Source organism: Mus caroli, chromosome 1, assembly GCF_900094665.2.
Source record: "Mus caroli chromosome 1, CAROLI_EIJ_v1.1, whole genome shotgun sequence".
NCBI lineage: Eukaryota > Metazoa > Chordata > Mammalia > Rodentia > Muridae > Mus > Mus caroli.
This window is the reverse complement of record NC_034570.1, coordinates 40,871,638-40,884,763: the sequence shown is the minus strand read 5'-3', so window position 1 is coordinate 40,884,763 and position 13,126 is coordinate 40,871,638. Positions and strand designations below refer to the sequence as shown.

The window sequence follows — 13,126 nt, the reverse complement described above, 5'->3', positions numbered from 1 at the left end:
GAAGAAGAAGAGAAGGAGAAGGAGGAGGAGGAGAAGAAGAAGAAGAAGAAGCAGCAGCAGGAGGAGGAGAGGAGAAGAGGAGAGGAGAGAAGAGGAGAAGAAAGAAGAAAAGAAAGAAGAAAAGAAAGAAGAAGAAGAAGAAGAAGAAGAAGAAGGAGGAGGAGGAGGAAGAGGAGGAGGAGGAAAGAAGAAGAAGAAAGAGGAGGAGGAGGAGGTGGAGGAGAAAGAAGAGAAATATTTTGCTATACTCATTGATTGGTACCTAGCCCAATCATCATCAGAGAGGCTTCCTCCAGCACCTGATTGGAGCACATACAGATAAACACACAGCTAAACATTTGGAATATCACAAAGAATCCAAGAAAAGAGGAGGAGCAAGGATTTAGGAGCCAGAGGGCTCAAGGACACCAGGAGAACAGGGCCCACAGAATCAACTAAGCAGGGTTCAATAGGGATCAGACACTGAAGTGGCAACAATGGAACATGCGTAGATCTGTGCTAGGCCATATGCAAACATGCTGTGGTTGTTCAGCTTGGAGTTTCTGTAGGATTCCTAATAGTGTGAGTCAGGGTGTCTCTGACTCCTTAGCTTGCTCATGGGACCACCCTTCCTATTACTGGGCTGCTCATCTGACCTTAATATGAGAGTTTGTGTTTCGTTTTATTGAATCTTGCTATTCCATGTTTGATTGGTATCTCTGAGAGGGCTGCTGTTTTCTGAAGGGAACTGGAGGATCAGTGGATCTGTAGGCAAGGGGATATGGGAGGTGTCTAGAAGGTGGGGAGGCTACTATTGGGATATATTGCATGAGAGAAGAATTAAAAAAAAAAAAAAGCAACAATAGGGGCATTCACAAATTATCCTAACCCTAGCCCTGAATAGCCCTCACTAGAAATCATAATATAAACTAGGAAACTACAAAATTATTTTGGTTCATATGCGATAATCAGTAATTACAATGTTATCAGACTAAAATAGCCTTTTTTTACTAATGTATATGCAAAACCTCATAGAGCAGGGCAGCACAGGTACTTAGTACTTTGAACTAAACCTAAAACTGAAGCACTCCTCTCACTTTAAATAAACTCGCTGAATCCACTTTGGCTATCTCATTATTCAATATGCTTTCAAGGAACATGGTGATGAAAGAAGAAAAATACTTCTTTCTAACATAACCATACTGGCAAGTACATCAACATTATCAGTATTCAAAGAATGTCTTGGCAGGTTAAACCTTCATAAAAAGAGGGAACACCAGCTAATCCAAGTTATCAAAATAGCAAGGGGACTTCTCATATTATGTGTAATATGATTGTTTGCTTCTAATGCAGAAACAGTACATTCATCGGTATCATTATACTTAAGTTTTAGACAAAGACAAGTTCTTCACAGGAACACAGAGGGATGAAAGTGAGCAGGTTTAAAAGAACAGCTGAGAGCAGAGCAAGGCTTAGTGTACAGATTTAGTTAAAATGTCAATGCCACGACAATTTTACTATTAGATTTGGGGTAATTACTGACTGTGTTCATGGTAGAACATTCTCAACACACTGGCTAGGATCTGAACTACCCCTGAAATGGATGAAGAACTTGAATTTGCTACAGATGCTGTGCTCCCCGTCTACCCATAATAAAATATAGCACCCTACAAAAATACTTCTTTCCCTTCTCAGAAAAAAAATGTGTATTCAGATAAGAAGACATTGGTTAAGAAACTAACATAACCCTGAAAACCCCTAAGACATGTGCCCCATTCTAAATGAGTAAGAGCTCTTCATCCTAGCAAACTGTTTTCTTATTCTCACTTTCACTCTCCTCTTTTATCTCTCCTCTATTTTCTATTTAAATTATTATCTTTACTTGTAGTCATGCTTTTGTCATGAATGTATAATTTTGATTTCTCTTCATTTCTTTCTTCTCCTTTTTTTTTTAATCAGTCTCCTCTTACTGATTATGTTTCTTTTGACCTTGCTCTTTTCTTAACTTGGAAACATTTAACTTCTAATTACTAAATGTCCTCTGGATCCAGAGGTCACAGGGTTATTTTAGCAGGATGAGCCAGTCCATCAACAACCTGAGGCGCCCCAGCACAGCAAAGCTGGAAGGGTCTCAAGGTATCATCTGGTAGAGCTCTCTGCCAGCAGGAACAGGTGGCTGACACTTCTTAATTTTTTCTTTTTTAAGATGACTAAAGATTTTTATCATAAACATTTCACAAAGCATGAAAATAAAGATTCTTCTGACAAGTTAGTAAAAACTGAACACAAGCAAATGTATTTAAGAATATATATGTAGATACATATGTATGTAAAAATTAATGAAAAAGAGGTGAAGTCATACAAAGACATAAAGAAGGGGCATAAGGAGGGATTTACAGGGAGCTCAGGGAAGAAATAAAATTATACTACATTATAGTATGTATTAAAATATACTAAATATAATAAAAGAAATGATTTGTTAATGTTATGGTTAAACATAGCAATTCACTAAAACATATGAAAGAATTCCTGTATTCACTTGAACTTGAGATTTGTACAAGGAGACAAGAATGGACCAATCTGCTTACTTCTACATGACAAGTACCAGTTGAACCTGGAGCCATTTGTTGAAAATTCTGTCTTTTTCCACTGGATGGTTTTGGCTTCTTTGTCAAAGATCAAGTAACCATAGGTGTGTGGGTTTATTTCTGAGTCTTCAATTCTATTCCATTTATCTACCTGCCTGTCACTGTACCAATACCATGCGGTTTATATCACTATTTTTCTGTAGTACAGCTTGATGTCAGGGATGATAATTCCACCAGAAGTTCTTTTATTGTTGAGAATTGTTTCACTATCCTGGGTTTTTCTTATTCCAGGTATATTTGAGAATTACTTTCTATCTCTATGAAGACCTGAGTTGGAATTTTGATGGTGATTGCAATGAAAATCTGTAGATTGATTTGGTAAGCATGGGAGATCATTCCATCTTTTGAGATCTTCTTCAGTTTCTTTCTTCAGAGACTTATCGTTCTTGCCATACAGATCTTTCACTTGCTTGGTTAGAGTCACACCATGGTATTTTATATTATTTGTGACTATTGTGAAGGGTGTTGTTTCCCTAATTTCTTTCTCAGCCCATTTATCCTTTGAGTATAGGGAAGCTACTGATTTGTTTGAGATAATTTTATATCCAGCCTCTTTGCTGAAGTTGCTTGTCAGCTGTAGGAGTTCTCTGGTGGAATTTTTGGGGTTGCTTATGTATACTATCATATTGTCTGCAAATAGTGATACTTTGACTTCTTCCTTTCCAATCTGTATCCCTTTGATCTCCTTTTGTTGCCTAATTGCTCTGGCTAGAACTTAAAACCAGATATGCTCACTGAATCTAAAAGAAGAGAAAGTGAGAAAGAACCTCGAACACATTGGCACAGGGGAAAATTGCCTGAACAGAACACCAATGGCTCATGCTCTAAGATCAACAATTAACAAATGGGACCTCATAAAATTGCAAAGCTTCTGTAAGGCAAAGGACATGGCCAATAGGACAAAATGGCAATGCACAGATTGGGAAAAGATGTTTACCAACCCTACATTCAATAGAGGGTTAATATCTAAAATATAGGAAGAATTCAAGAAGGTAGACTCCAGAGAACCAAATAACCCTATTAAAAATGGGTACAGAGCTAAACAGAGAATTCTCAACAGAAGAATCTCGAATGGCTGAGAAGCACTTAAAGAAATGTTCAACATCCCGAGTCATCAGGGAAATGTAAATCAAAACGACCTTAAAATTCCACCTCAAACTAATCAGAATGGCTAAGATCAAAAAATTCAGGTGACAGCAGATGCTGGTGAGGATAGGGAGAAAGAGGAACACTCCTCTATTGCTGGTTTGACTGCAAGCTGGTAAAACCACTTTGGAAATCAATGTGGTGGTTCCTCAGAAAACTGAAAATAGTTCTATGTGAAGACCCAGCTATACCACTACTGGGCATATACCCAAAAGATGCTCTAACATATAACAAGGACACATGCTCCACTATGTTCATAGCATCCTTATTTATAATAGCCAGAAGCTGGAAAGAACCCAGATGCCCCTTGACAGAAGAATGGATAAAGAAAATGTGATATAATTACACAATGGACTACTACTCAGCTATTAAAAACAATGACTACATGAGATTTGCAGGCAAATGGATGGAACTAGGAAATATCATCCTCAGCAAGGTAACCCAGACACAATGGAACACACATGATATGTACTCACTGATAGGTGGATACTAGCTGCAAAGCTCAGAATACTCATGATACATCCCACAAACCATATGGGGCTTAAGAAGAAGAAGGAAGACCAAAGTTTAGATGTTTCAATCCTGCATAGAAGGGGGAACAAAATAATCACAGGAGGTAGAGAGTGAGAGGGAGGGACTGGGAGGAAGAGAGGAGGGGGGGGGGGAAACAGGAGCAGAACAGGTATTGGACGGGACAGGAGAAAAGTACAGAGGGTCAGGAAACACAATAGAAACATGTAGCAGTGTGGCATGGGAAACTGGGAGTAGCCACTAGAAAGCCCCAGAGTCCAGGGAAGCAAGAGGCCCCCAGGGCTCAATGGTGATGACTTGAGCTACAACCTATAGAGATTACCTCTACTAGAAAGGCACGGTCCCCAGTAGAGGGATGGGGCCACCCAAGCATCTCAAAATTTTTAACTCAGAAATGTTCCTGTCCAAAGGAAAGACAGGGACAAAAAATGGAACAGAAACTGAAGGAAAGGCTATCCAGAGACCACCCTACCTAGGGGTTCATCCCATCTGCAGACACCAACCCACCCACTATTGCTGCTGCCAAGAAGCACTTGCTGACATCGTTGTTTCCTGAGAGGTTCTACCACCACCTGACCAATACAGATGTGGATGTTCACAGCCAACCATAGGACTGAGCCCAGGGACCCCAATGGAAGACCTAAGGAAAAGACTAAATGAACTAAAGGGAATTGTAACCCCATAGGAAAAACAGTAACAACTAACGGGACCACCCAGAGCTCCCTGAGACTAAACCACCAACCAAAGAGTATACATGGAAGCAGTCATGACTCCAGATACATATGTAGCACTGGATGGCCTTATCTGACATAAATGGGAGGGGAGGAAGGCTTGATGCCCCAGTGCATGAGGATGCTGGAGGGGTGAGGCAGGAATCATAAGCAAAGGGCAGGGAGAGAAAGAAGGTTGGGGCGGGAGGGGGGGGGGTCTTGTGGAGGAATAAGTGTGAAGGGGGATATCAATTGAAATGTAAATGAATAAAATGTTTAATAAAAGCTGATATGCAATTATAGAATAAATTTGTATACCTAAAAAAAATGAATTCCTTTGTCACTCTGAGCTTTAAGTGCTCATATACATTCAGTTACTGCAAATATTCTAAAGTATGAAGAAGACAAGACAGTGCAAAGTGGGAAGAGACCTCAGTCAAGCGAAGAACCTGTACGCCAGGGTATGCTAGTTTCCCATCCAATTTCCAATCCAATTTCAACCCTTCACCCGCTGTATAACTCTAAATAACACATTAAACTTCTCTGAGTTCAGTTTGGAGGACAATTGCAAACTGGTACATCACCAATTCATTCGCATGTTCTGTGAGGACATCAGCAGACCGAAACACCTGGTACCCATGGATTCTGGTATCACTGAAGGTTAATTCCCCATTTCCCATTTACTCCTGTGTGAATCTGTTCTCCATCCATTGACTATTTCAACGTGCTTATGTGGAATCAAGGAAAAATGAATGTCTAGAAAAGATATAATAAACCTTTGTTTTTCCCAAGGTTCACTACACAAGAAATGAGCTGGAGTGGCCTTTAGAGATCTTAAGCAACTCTGGGTCTCAAATGGGGAAAAAGTACTGCCATCTTCACCTGCCTAAGGGACACACTCCAGAGCTGTTCCTGGATGGAAGTCTCTGGGACTCACTGATGGCAGGTATTATAAAGTGGAAGGTTCTAGTAGACTTCCCATAGGTCTTCAGTGCTCCTCATATACTAAAGACAAAACTGAAGGATGTAGACCAAACTTTTTAGGGAAGAAAGAAAGCTATATACTGTCCTGGAGTTGGTTAAAAAATAATACCACAAACTGCACAGTTATTTTTCAGTTATTCACAGTTATTAAGTTATTTTTAGGGGAGTTGGAAAAGCCAAGATTAAGGTTTTAACAGGTTTGGCTTCTGATGAAGGCCAACTCTTGGTTTCTCTTCCCCATCCCCAGGTGACAGAAGACAGAAGCAGCTCTTCTGGTTTCTTTCACATAGCCAATTTATGAGGGCTCCTCATGGCCTAATCACCTCTACAGGAACCATTTCCTACTAGGGGGTTAGACTTTCAACAAATGAAGTACAACTGTGGAATATGGTAAATGTCCACTCTATGGCATGCATTAATACAGATTATACCATCTCTTCATATATAGTGCTTCTTATAGTGCTACAAAATTTTCTTACAAAATATAACCATGCTCACCTTATTATGTACAAAAGTAATCCTCACGTCAGGTTTCAGGACACCATAGCTTATGAGAAGGTCCTGTACATTTTTTAGTTCATCTTTACACTTTTTAGCTGTTGAGTAAAATTGTTTTCTTACAGGTAGATTCTTAAACAACTTTAGAGCAGTTACAGTTGTACCTGTTGGCAGATAAAAGCATTTTAGATACAGAAGAAACCGCACATATCTAAATTCCCATATAATCAGTAATCAACCCTTTCTACCACAAAGACCAATCTTCCTCCAAGTATATAGTATAGAGGTCCAAGAAGGGCCATCTCTGTAAATTACTCTAATGCCCTACTAGGCTCTTCTACTCAGGATCCACTGAGTAAACAAGAGTAATTTTATTTTTAAATGGGCAGAGAAACACAGGTTTACTAGAGTGCAATCTTAAGAAGTCCTAGGACAATCCAACCATGTGGAGATGTAGGTTAGTCTACATTAGAGTATAACATTTAGGTGATATAAGACTACACAGCATATACAATAACTTTAGGCATGCCATACCACTATAAAGAACAGTTTTTCCAAATGAGTCTCTTTTTGATGTTGATTTGTTAGAAATTTCTTCTGCCACAAAAAAACTGGTCCATAATTCTTAATTTTGACTTTTCAAAAAGCTCTAACTACCAACAGGGTAAGTGAGTTCGTTATAGTAGTGTAGCAAGGTATTGTTCTTCCATAGACACTGTATACTGCATTCTTTACAGTACGATACCAAATGTACTGTTGCTGCATAAACATAGCAAGGGCATTGTCATTGCAATTTCCAGGCAGATCCTTATTTCTGTCTAGTGCCATGCTTCCTCATCTGCTGAGCTGTCCCTAGAACCACATGCTCTGGTTACAGTATTTTAGATCCAAACTCCTCCATTCTCCACCCACCTCTAATTGCACAGCCACTTTTGCATTTTCAAGAATAGTGTCAATATGAATCTTATTCAGCACTGCTAGTTTTCTGTATTCACTTGTTTTTTGTTGCAAAAAACAAAACCAAAATGAAAGCAAAAAACAAACAAATAAGCAAACAAACAAACAAACAAACAAAAAAACCCAAGGAGCTGGAGAAATGTCTCAGCAGTTAAGAGCAATTGTTGCTATTGCAGAGGATCCAGCCTTACAAGCTGTCTGTAACTCTAGATCCAGAAGACCCAACCCCCTCTGCTACCCTTTTCTTACCTCCTCCATACTAGGCACACGTGTGGTACACTTACATACATGCAAGCTAAACACTTAGTGCACATACAATAAATCCATCTAAATTAAACAACAAACAGTCCTGAATCTGGGTAACTTAAATGAGGAGATTAATTCAGGTCACAGGTCAGGAGATTCAACAGGAAATGGTTTGCTGTTGGTGAGGAACTGATTATCATGGTATCAAAACGAGAGAAGCCAGAGAAGATTGCAAGTGTTGGGCAGGAAGCAGACATCTAAAATGATTGCTCCTGACTGCTGTTCTTTAGATTCTGTTATAGGAAGTTTTTAGCCTTGGTTGTATTTCATTAGGATCAAGGGAGGATAAGCTAGGCCTGGGGCAATCCTAGCTACTTCGGAGACTGGGGCAGAAGGATAATAATTGAAGACACCTACTTCAAACAGTGAATTCAAGGCTAGCTTGGGTAACCTATTCAGATCCTGTCTCAAAATAAAACATTAAATGAGGCTGGGATATGAATGATAAGGACTACTCCCTTCACCTTCATGTGTTGGAAGTTTGGTCCTTAATGTGGCAAGACTAAGCAGTGGGCCTAGTGGGAGGTCTTATGTTGCTAGGTGAACTGCTCTCAACAGGCTCTAAAGTTCTTGTGAGTCCTTGGTTATTCTGTCATCTCTCCCAGTTGCACGTGTCCTCCTACTATAATATCACCCACCATGAGATCCCATCAAAGACAAGCTGATAAAACTGACCTGAATGCCTCTTCACTGAGGACTAACTTTCATGGTACCAGAAAGAGCCCTGCAAGCTTGAAAAAGAGGTAAACAACCAATAGTCCTACCCAGCTATGACACCTTAGAACCACAACAACTAACATGGCACAATAACCCTAAGAGTACAGTACCTCGGCAGTAACCAAAGCTCTCGAGTTGAACTTAAGACATTCTCAAAATGACAGAGACCATGCCTGGTATTAGAGACCAAAGCAACTATCCAGGGCTAATGAAGTCATGGACAACCGCCATTTAGCTAAACCAGTATAATCTCTTATTATATACTAAATATTTGTCCTTATACCCAGAGATAAGTGTAGAACTCACCCCTCATCAAGGAAACTTCACTTTTCAAGAGAAAAAGACCATTACAGAAAAATATAACCACCAATTAAAATAAAGAGTTGTGGAGTCCAGTCCCAATGAATACATCTACAAAGCACTTCCATACTCAAGGAAGGTTTAGGGGACATTATGTATTAGAGAGTATGCTATGAGACTTTTTCTCCTAGCAATGTCACAAGATTCACCCATAAACTCTCATAAACAGGACTACCAAAATCTTAAGTCATTGTCTAAAGGAGTCCTATAGCCCCTCCTCAAAACATTGCCAAGGCTACAGGTTAACATCCTAGTGCTGAAGAGCCACTCAATTATGCCACTAAACATGGAGAAATAGAACTGTTGCCAAACCAGAAGCTTCATCTACTGACAAGTGTTTAAAGTATTCTGCATACTACCAGGGGAGAAAATCATCATCAATATTATGCAGCTACACAACCTTTGACCCACAACAGAGACAGGCTTGTAAGATGTGCTGGTGGTACAAATGTTATGGGAATAGCCAACAACTTTTTAAAAATGAATTGAAGGATCACTCTATGAGATTGAACCAATACCTCCCACTGCTAATATAGCTAACAATATGAGACTGGATAAGCCATGGGCCTTAATGGAAAATCTACCCTTATTATTCTGCTGCAAGGACACAGCAAGAAGGTGACTCCTAATGATTTTTTGGTATACTATAGATCAGTGCATCCCTCAACCCTCATTAGAGAAGTTTCTTCTTACAGCAGATGGTAATTAACACAGAGGGTACAGAGACCCCTCTTGCATTATCCCCAAGAGTGGAATATTACAAATTAACCACTGGTGTTTATGGTCCTTTACCCTCAGGGACAGTGAGAACAATCCTGGGAAGAAGTCGATTAACTTCTCAAGAATTTATTGTGCATCCAGGTATAGTAGATGGTGATAGCTTGGAAGAAATAAAAGTGGCAGAGGTGAAAAAGGAGATGCAAATTGATGTAGGGGACAGAATGGCTCAACTGTTGTTTCCTTACAGCAAGGACAAGGCTGCACCGATAGAAATGATAGGGGTTTGGGGNAGTACTGGAAATCGGGTGNTCTGGCAAACAGTGGTTAATGATCAGAGACACAATTAATGATACAAATGCACGGTGTTGACATAGAAGGTTTGGTGGATACAGGAGCTGATGTTAGTGTACTTTCCCAAAAGTCTTGGGATCCAGATTGGACACTTCAGAAGGTTTTCACACGGATAAGACAAACTGTCTGATGGATCACCTGTGTGGGACCAGAAGGGCAAACAGGGAAATTGAGACCTTATGTGGCTGACACACCCATAAACTTATGGGGAAGGAATCTTTTACAAAAATGGGGTACTTAAACCAATATTCCTTCAATTCCAGGGAAAGCAAGTGAGGAAATCAGGGGTGATGTGGTCAATGCTCCGGCAGAAGGTATTAATATAGGTGATCAGGAAGTATTACAAGCAGTGCCCATTATCCAAATGCAGGACATCACAGGGATTGAGCTTCCAAATTTATAAAGGGGCTACTGCCAACATACCAAGAGCCTTTATATGCAGAGAGAGTTGTTTTACATATGGAGACTGCTGAGTTTGTACCTGATCACTCAGAATTAATTTTGTTACTTTACAATTGTAATAAGCCATCCGAAGTACAAATACAGTTTGATACAGATTTGCCTGGAGGATTACCTCAAGGAAATGAGGAGCCTATTACTACTAGAAAATGTGTTACAAGCCTCAAAACACCATGAGAAACATCATGCTAATGGGAAAGGTTTAAAGAAAAAAATTTCCATCACTTTGCAACAAGCCAAAGGGGGGGGGGGAAGTCCTATGTGTTCTCTATACAACTAAAACTCCATTACCTGGTAGTAGTAACTAACCCTAGGGTACCAAAAGAAACGACATCTGGCAGATGGATGTTTTCCATCTTGCAGAATTTGGAAAGCAAAGGTATATACACCATTGACATGTACTCAGGGTTTCAATGGGCAACTGCTCTAAGTTCCAAAAAAAGCTGATAGCATAATTACACATTTATTGGAATTAATAATAAGTAATTCTTTCCATATTTCAATATAAAGCATGTTACTGGTATACCACACAATCCCACAAGACAAGCAGTTATAGAAAGAGCCAATTGTACCTTAAAAGAGATGTTTATTAAACAAAAAGAATAGTAAACACCCCCAGGGACAGACTAAATAATACTGTTAAGATGGGGACATGGTTATGCTTATGTATCTACAGGGAATGAAAAAAATACAGTTACCAACAAAACTTATAAATATTAGATCTGACATGGAAAGCCTCTTATCAGCTGAGAGGTGAATGCTTTCACAAAGCAAACAGCCCAGGTGATTCACTCTCGCAGACCTGTCTCAGTTTCTGATTTTTCAAAACTATGCATGCAAATCAACTTCAAAGGGGCTAGCCCAAGTGAGAGATCACATAGAGACTGGACAGACAACACTAAGACTAGATAATTCAAAAACTGGCAAAAAAAAAAAAAAAAAAGCTACAGCTAGCTTTTTAAAAACTAACCATTTCTGCCCTTGGGCCCCAAAACAGGAATTCTTAACCCCAATTCAGCAGGATGCAAATATAAGAAGACCATCTCAACCTCTCATGTTGGGGTGGGCGGCTTTAGTCACTTGATGTTATGGCTGTTATCATCTGGGGTGGTAGACTGTTTTAACCACTGTATACTGACAGAAATTTAAGGTTGTTTTCCTTAGTTGTATACTGACAGAAATGTAAGGGTTTTTTTCTTAGACGATTGTTTGACTATATTGTATATAAGCTGCTTGTTTAAAGTACTAGTTCTATGGTTCTTATAATTGTTTCTATTGTGTATAAATTGATGTTAGAGCAAAAGACATTTTTTTAAACAGAAAGGGGGGATATGAAGTGGAAATTCCTGGTTTCTTTGAAGACCTAAGTTGTGATATGTGATGTTTTTCTGGAAAGTTCCTTATGGGATGTTTTTGCTGAGGCAGACACGTGGGAGGATGTTTTGCTAAAAACAGACACTTGTGTTTCTCTGGAGGCAGCCTGGAAAATGGGCATGTGATGTTTTGCTAGAGTGGATGCTTGAGAGAACATATGATGTTTAAAAGGATATAAATATAGCCCAATGGGCAGTAGATAGCGCAGAACAGTATTGGCATCCCTTGCCAGTCTTTGATGTTCATTGTTGGGCTTTGTTGATGCTAGTCCTCACCGTTTCATTCTTAGTCGTCGTTTGTCATGGCTTTATAGATAGAAATGCACCAAAAAACCTCTGCTGGTGTTCCAGTGGCTTCTTGCCACTTCCTACTGACAGAGCCTTGCGGTTTCTTCTGGACTGATCTGCCACTGCTGGTTTGTGAATGGTGTTTGGGAGTGGATTGAGCTGCCACAGCTGATTTCGTGTGAACTGAGCTGCTGATATCCTGATAATACAGAATGGATTTTCTCTAAAGAAATATTTCTAAACAGGTTCACATCCTCCTTTGCTGTACTTCCCTTTTTGTTCCACTACCTGTGGTGTGTGTGGGATAAAAGGAGTGTTAAAGCATTCAAGAACACTTATTAAAAGTAGGTTTTGAACAATCTAAGCCTAGGATCTACCCACAGCAAGAAGGTGACTCCTGATGACTTACTGATATACTATACATCAACCCTCCTTAGAATAAGTTTCTTCTTACAGTGCATGGCAATTAACACAGAGGCTACAACTGGACAATGTCAAGAGAGTGAGCCTTTGGACTGCTCAGTGTTAAATGTGTCTCTTTATCAAACCCCTCTCCCTGAAGACTCAGGCATGTGTGCAGAAGAAAGGGTGGAAAGATTTCAAAGACAGGGGTGGTAGATGACTTTAAGGAAATGGTGTCTTCCAGACTCAACAGGGCTGATACATAGAGACTATATACAGGTTCAAATCAGTTTCCAGCATGCACATGGGAAAGTGAACACAAAGTCCCATCCCTAACCAAGAAGCTATTTGCAATTGATACCTTCTGGGGGTGGGAAAATCAGCCTTCTCCAGAAGAATGTCTCCTGGTCTATCACCTGCATCCCAGGACAGGCCTTTCCCTTGAGTAAGTGTCCAACACAAAACAGAGGTGATAACAATTTTTTTTTGGCTGGACAGTAGTGGCGCACGCCTTTAATCCCAGCACTTGGGAGGCAGAGGCAAGCGAATTTCTGAGTTCGAGGCCAGTCTGGTCTACAAAGTGAGTTCTAGAACAGCCACGGCTACATGTCAGAGACCATCCCGTGAGAAAGTGATCCCTTCTCAAATCTCTTTAACAAATCAAATGGCCTTGTGCTAAGAGCTGGTTGCCACCCCC

At 39.9% G+C, this 13,126-nt stretch overlaps 1 protein-coding gene across 14 annotated transcripts in view; it reads right to left on the bottom strand.

Moving 5' to 3' along the window:
* The window catches only part of Pms1 (PMS1 homolog 1, mismatch repair system component), a 104,413-nt gene that overhangs the window by 58,829 nt on the left and 32,458 nt on the right, over window positions 1–13,126 (bottom strand). For all 14 annotated transcript variants that reach the window (XM_021162634.1, XM_029479061.1, XM_029479084.1 and 11 more), the window contains one exon: window positions 6,497–6,660. In XM_021162634.1, the coding sequence (XP_021018293.1) occupies window positions 6,497–6,660 (164 nt within the window). The remainder of the gene's footprint in view (window positions 1–6,496; window positions 6,661–13,126) is intronic.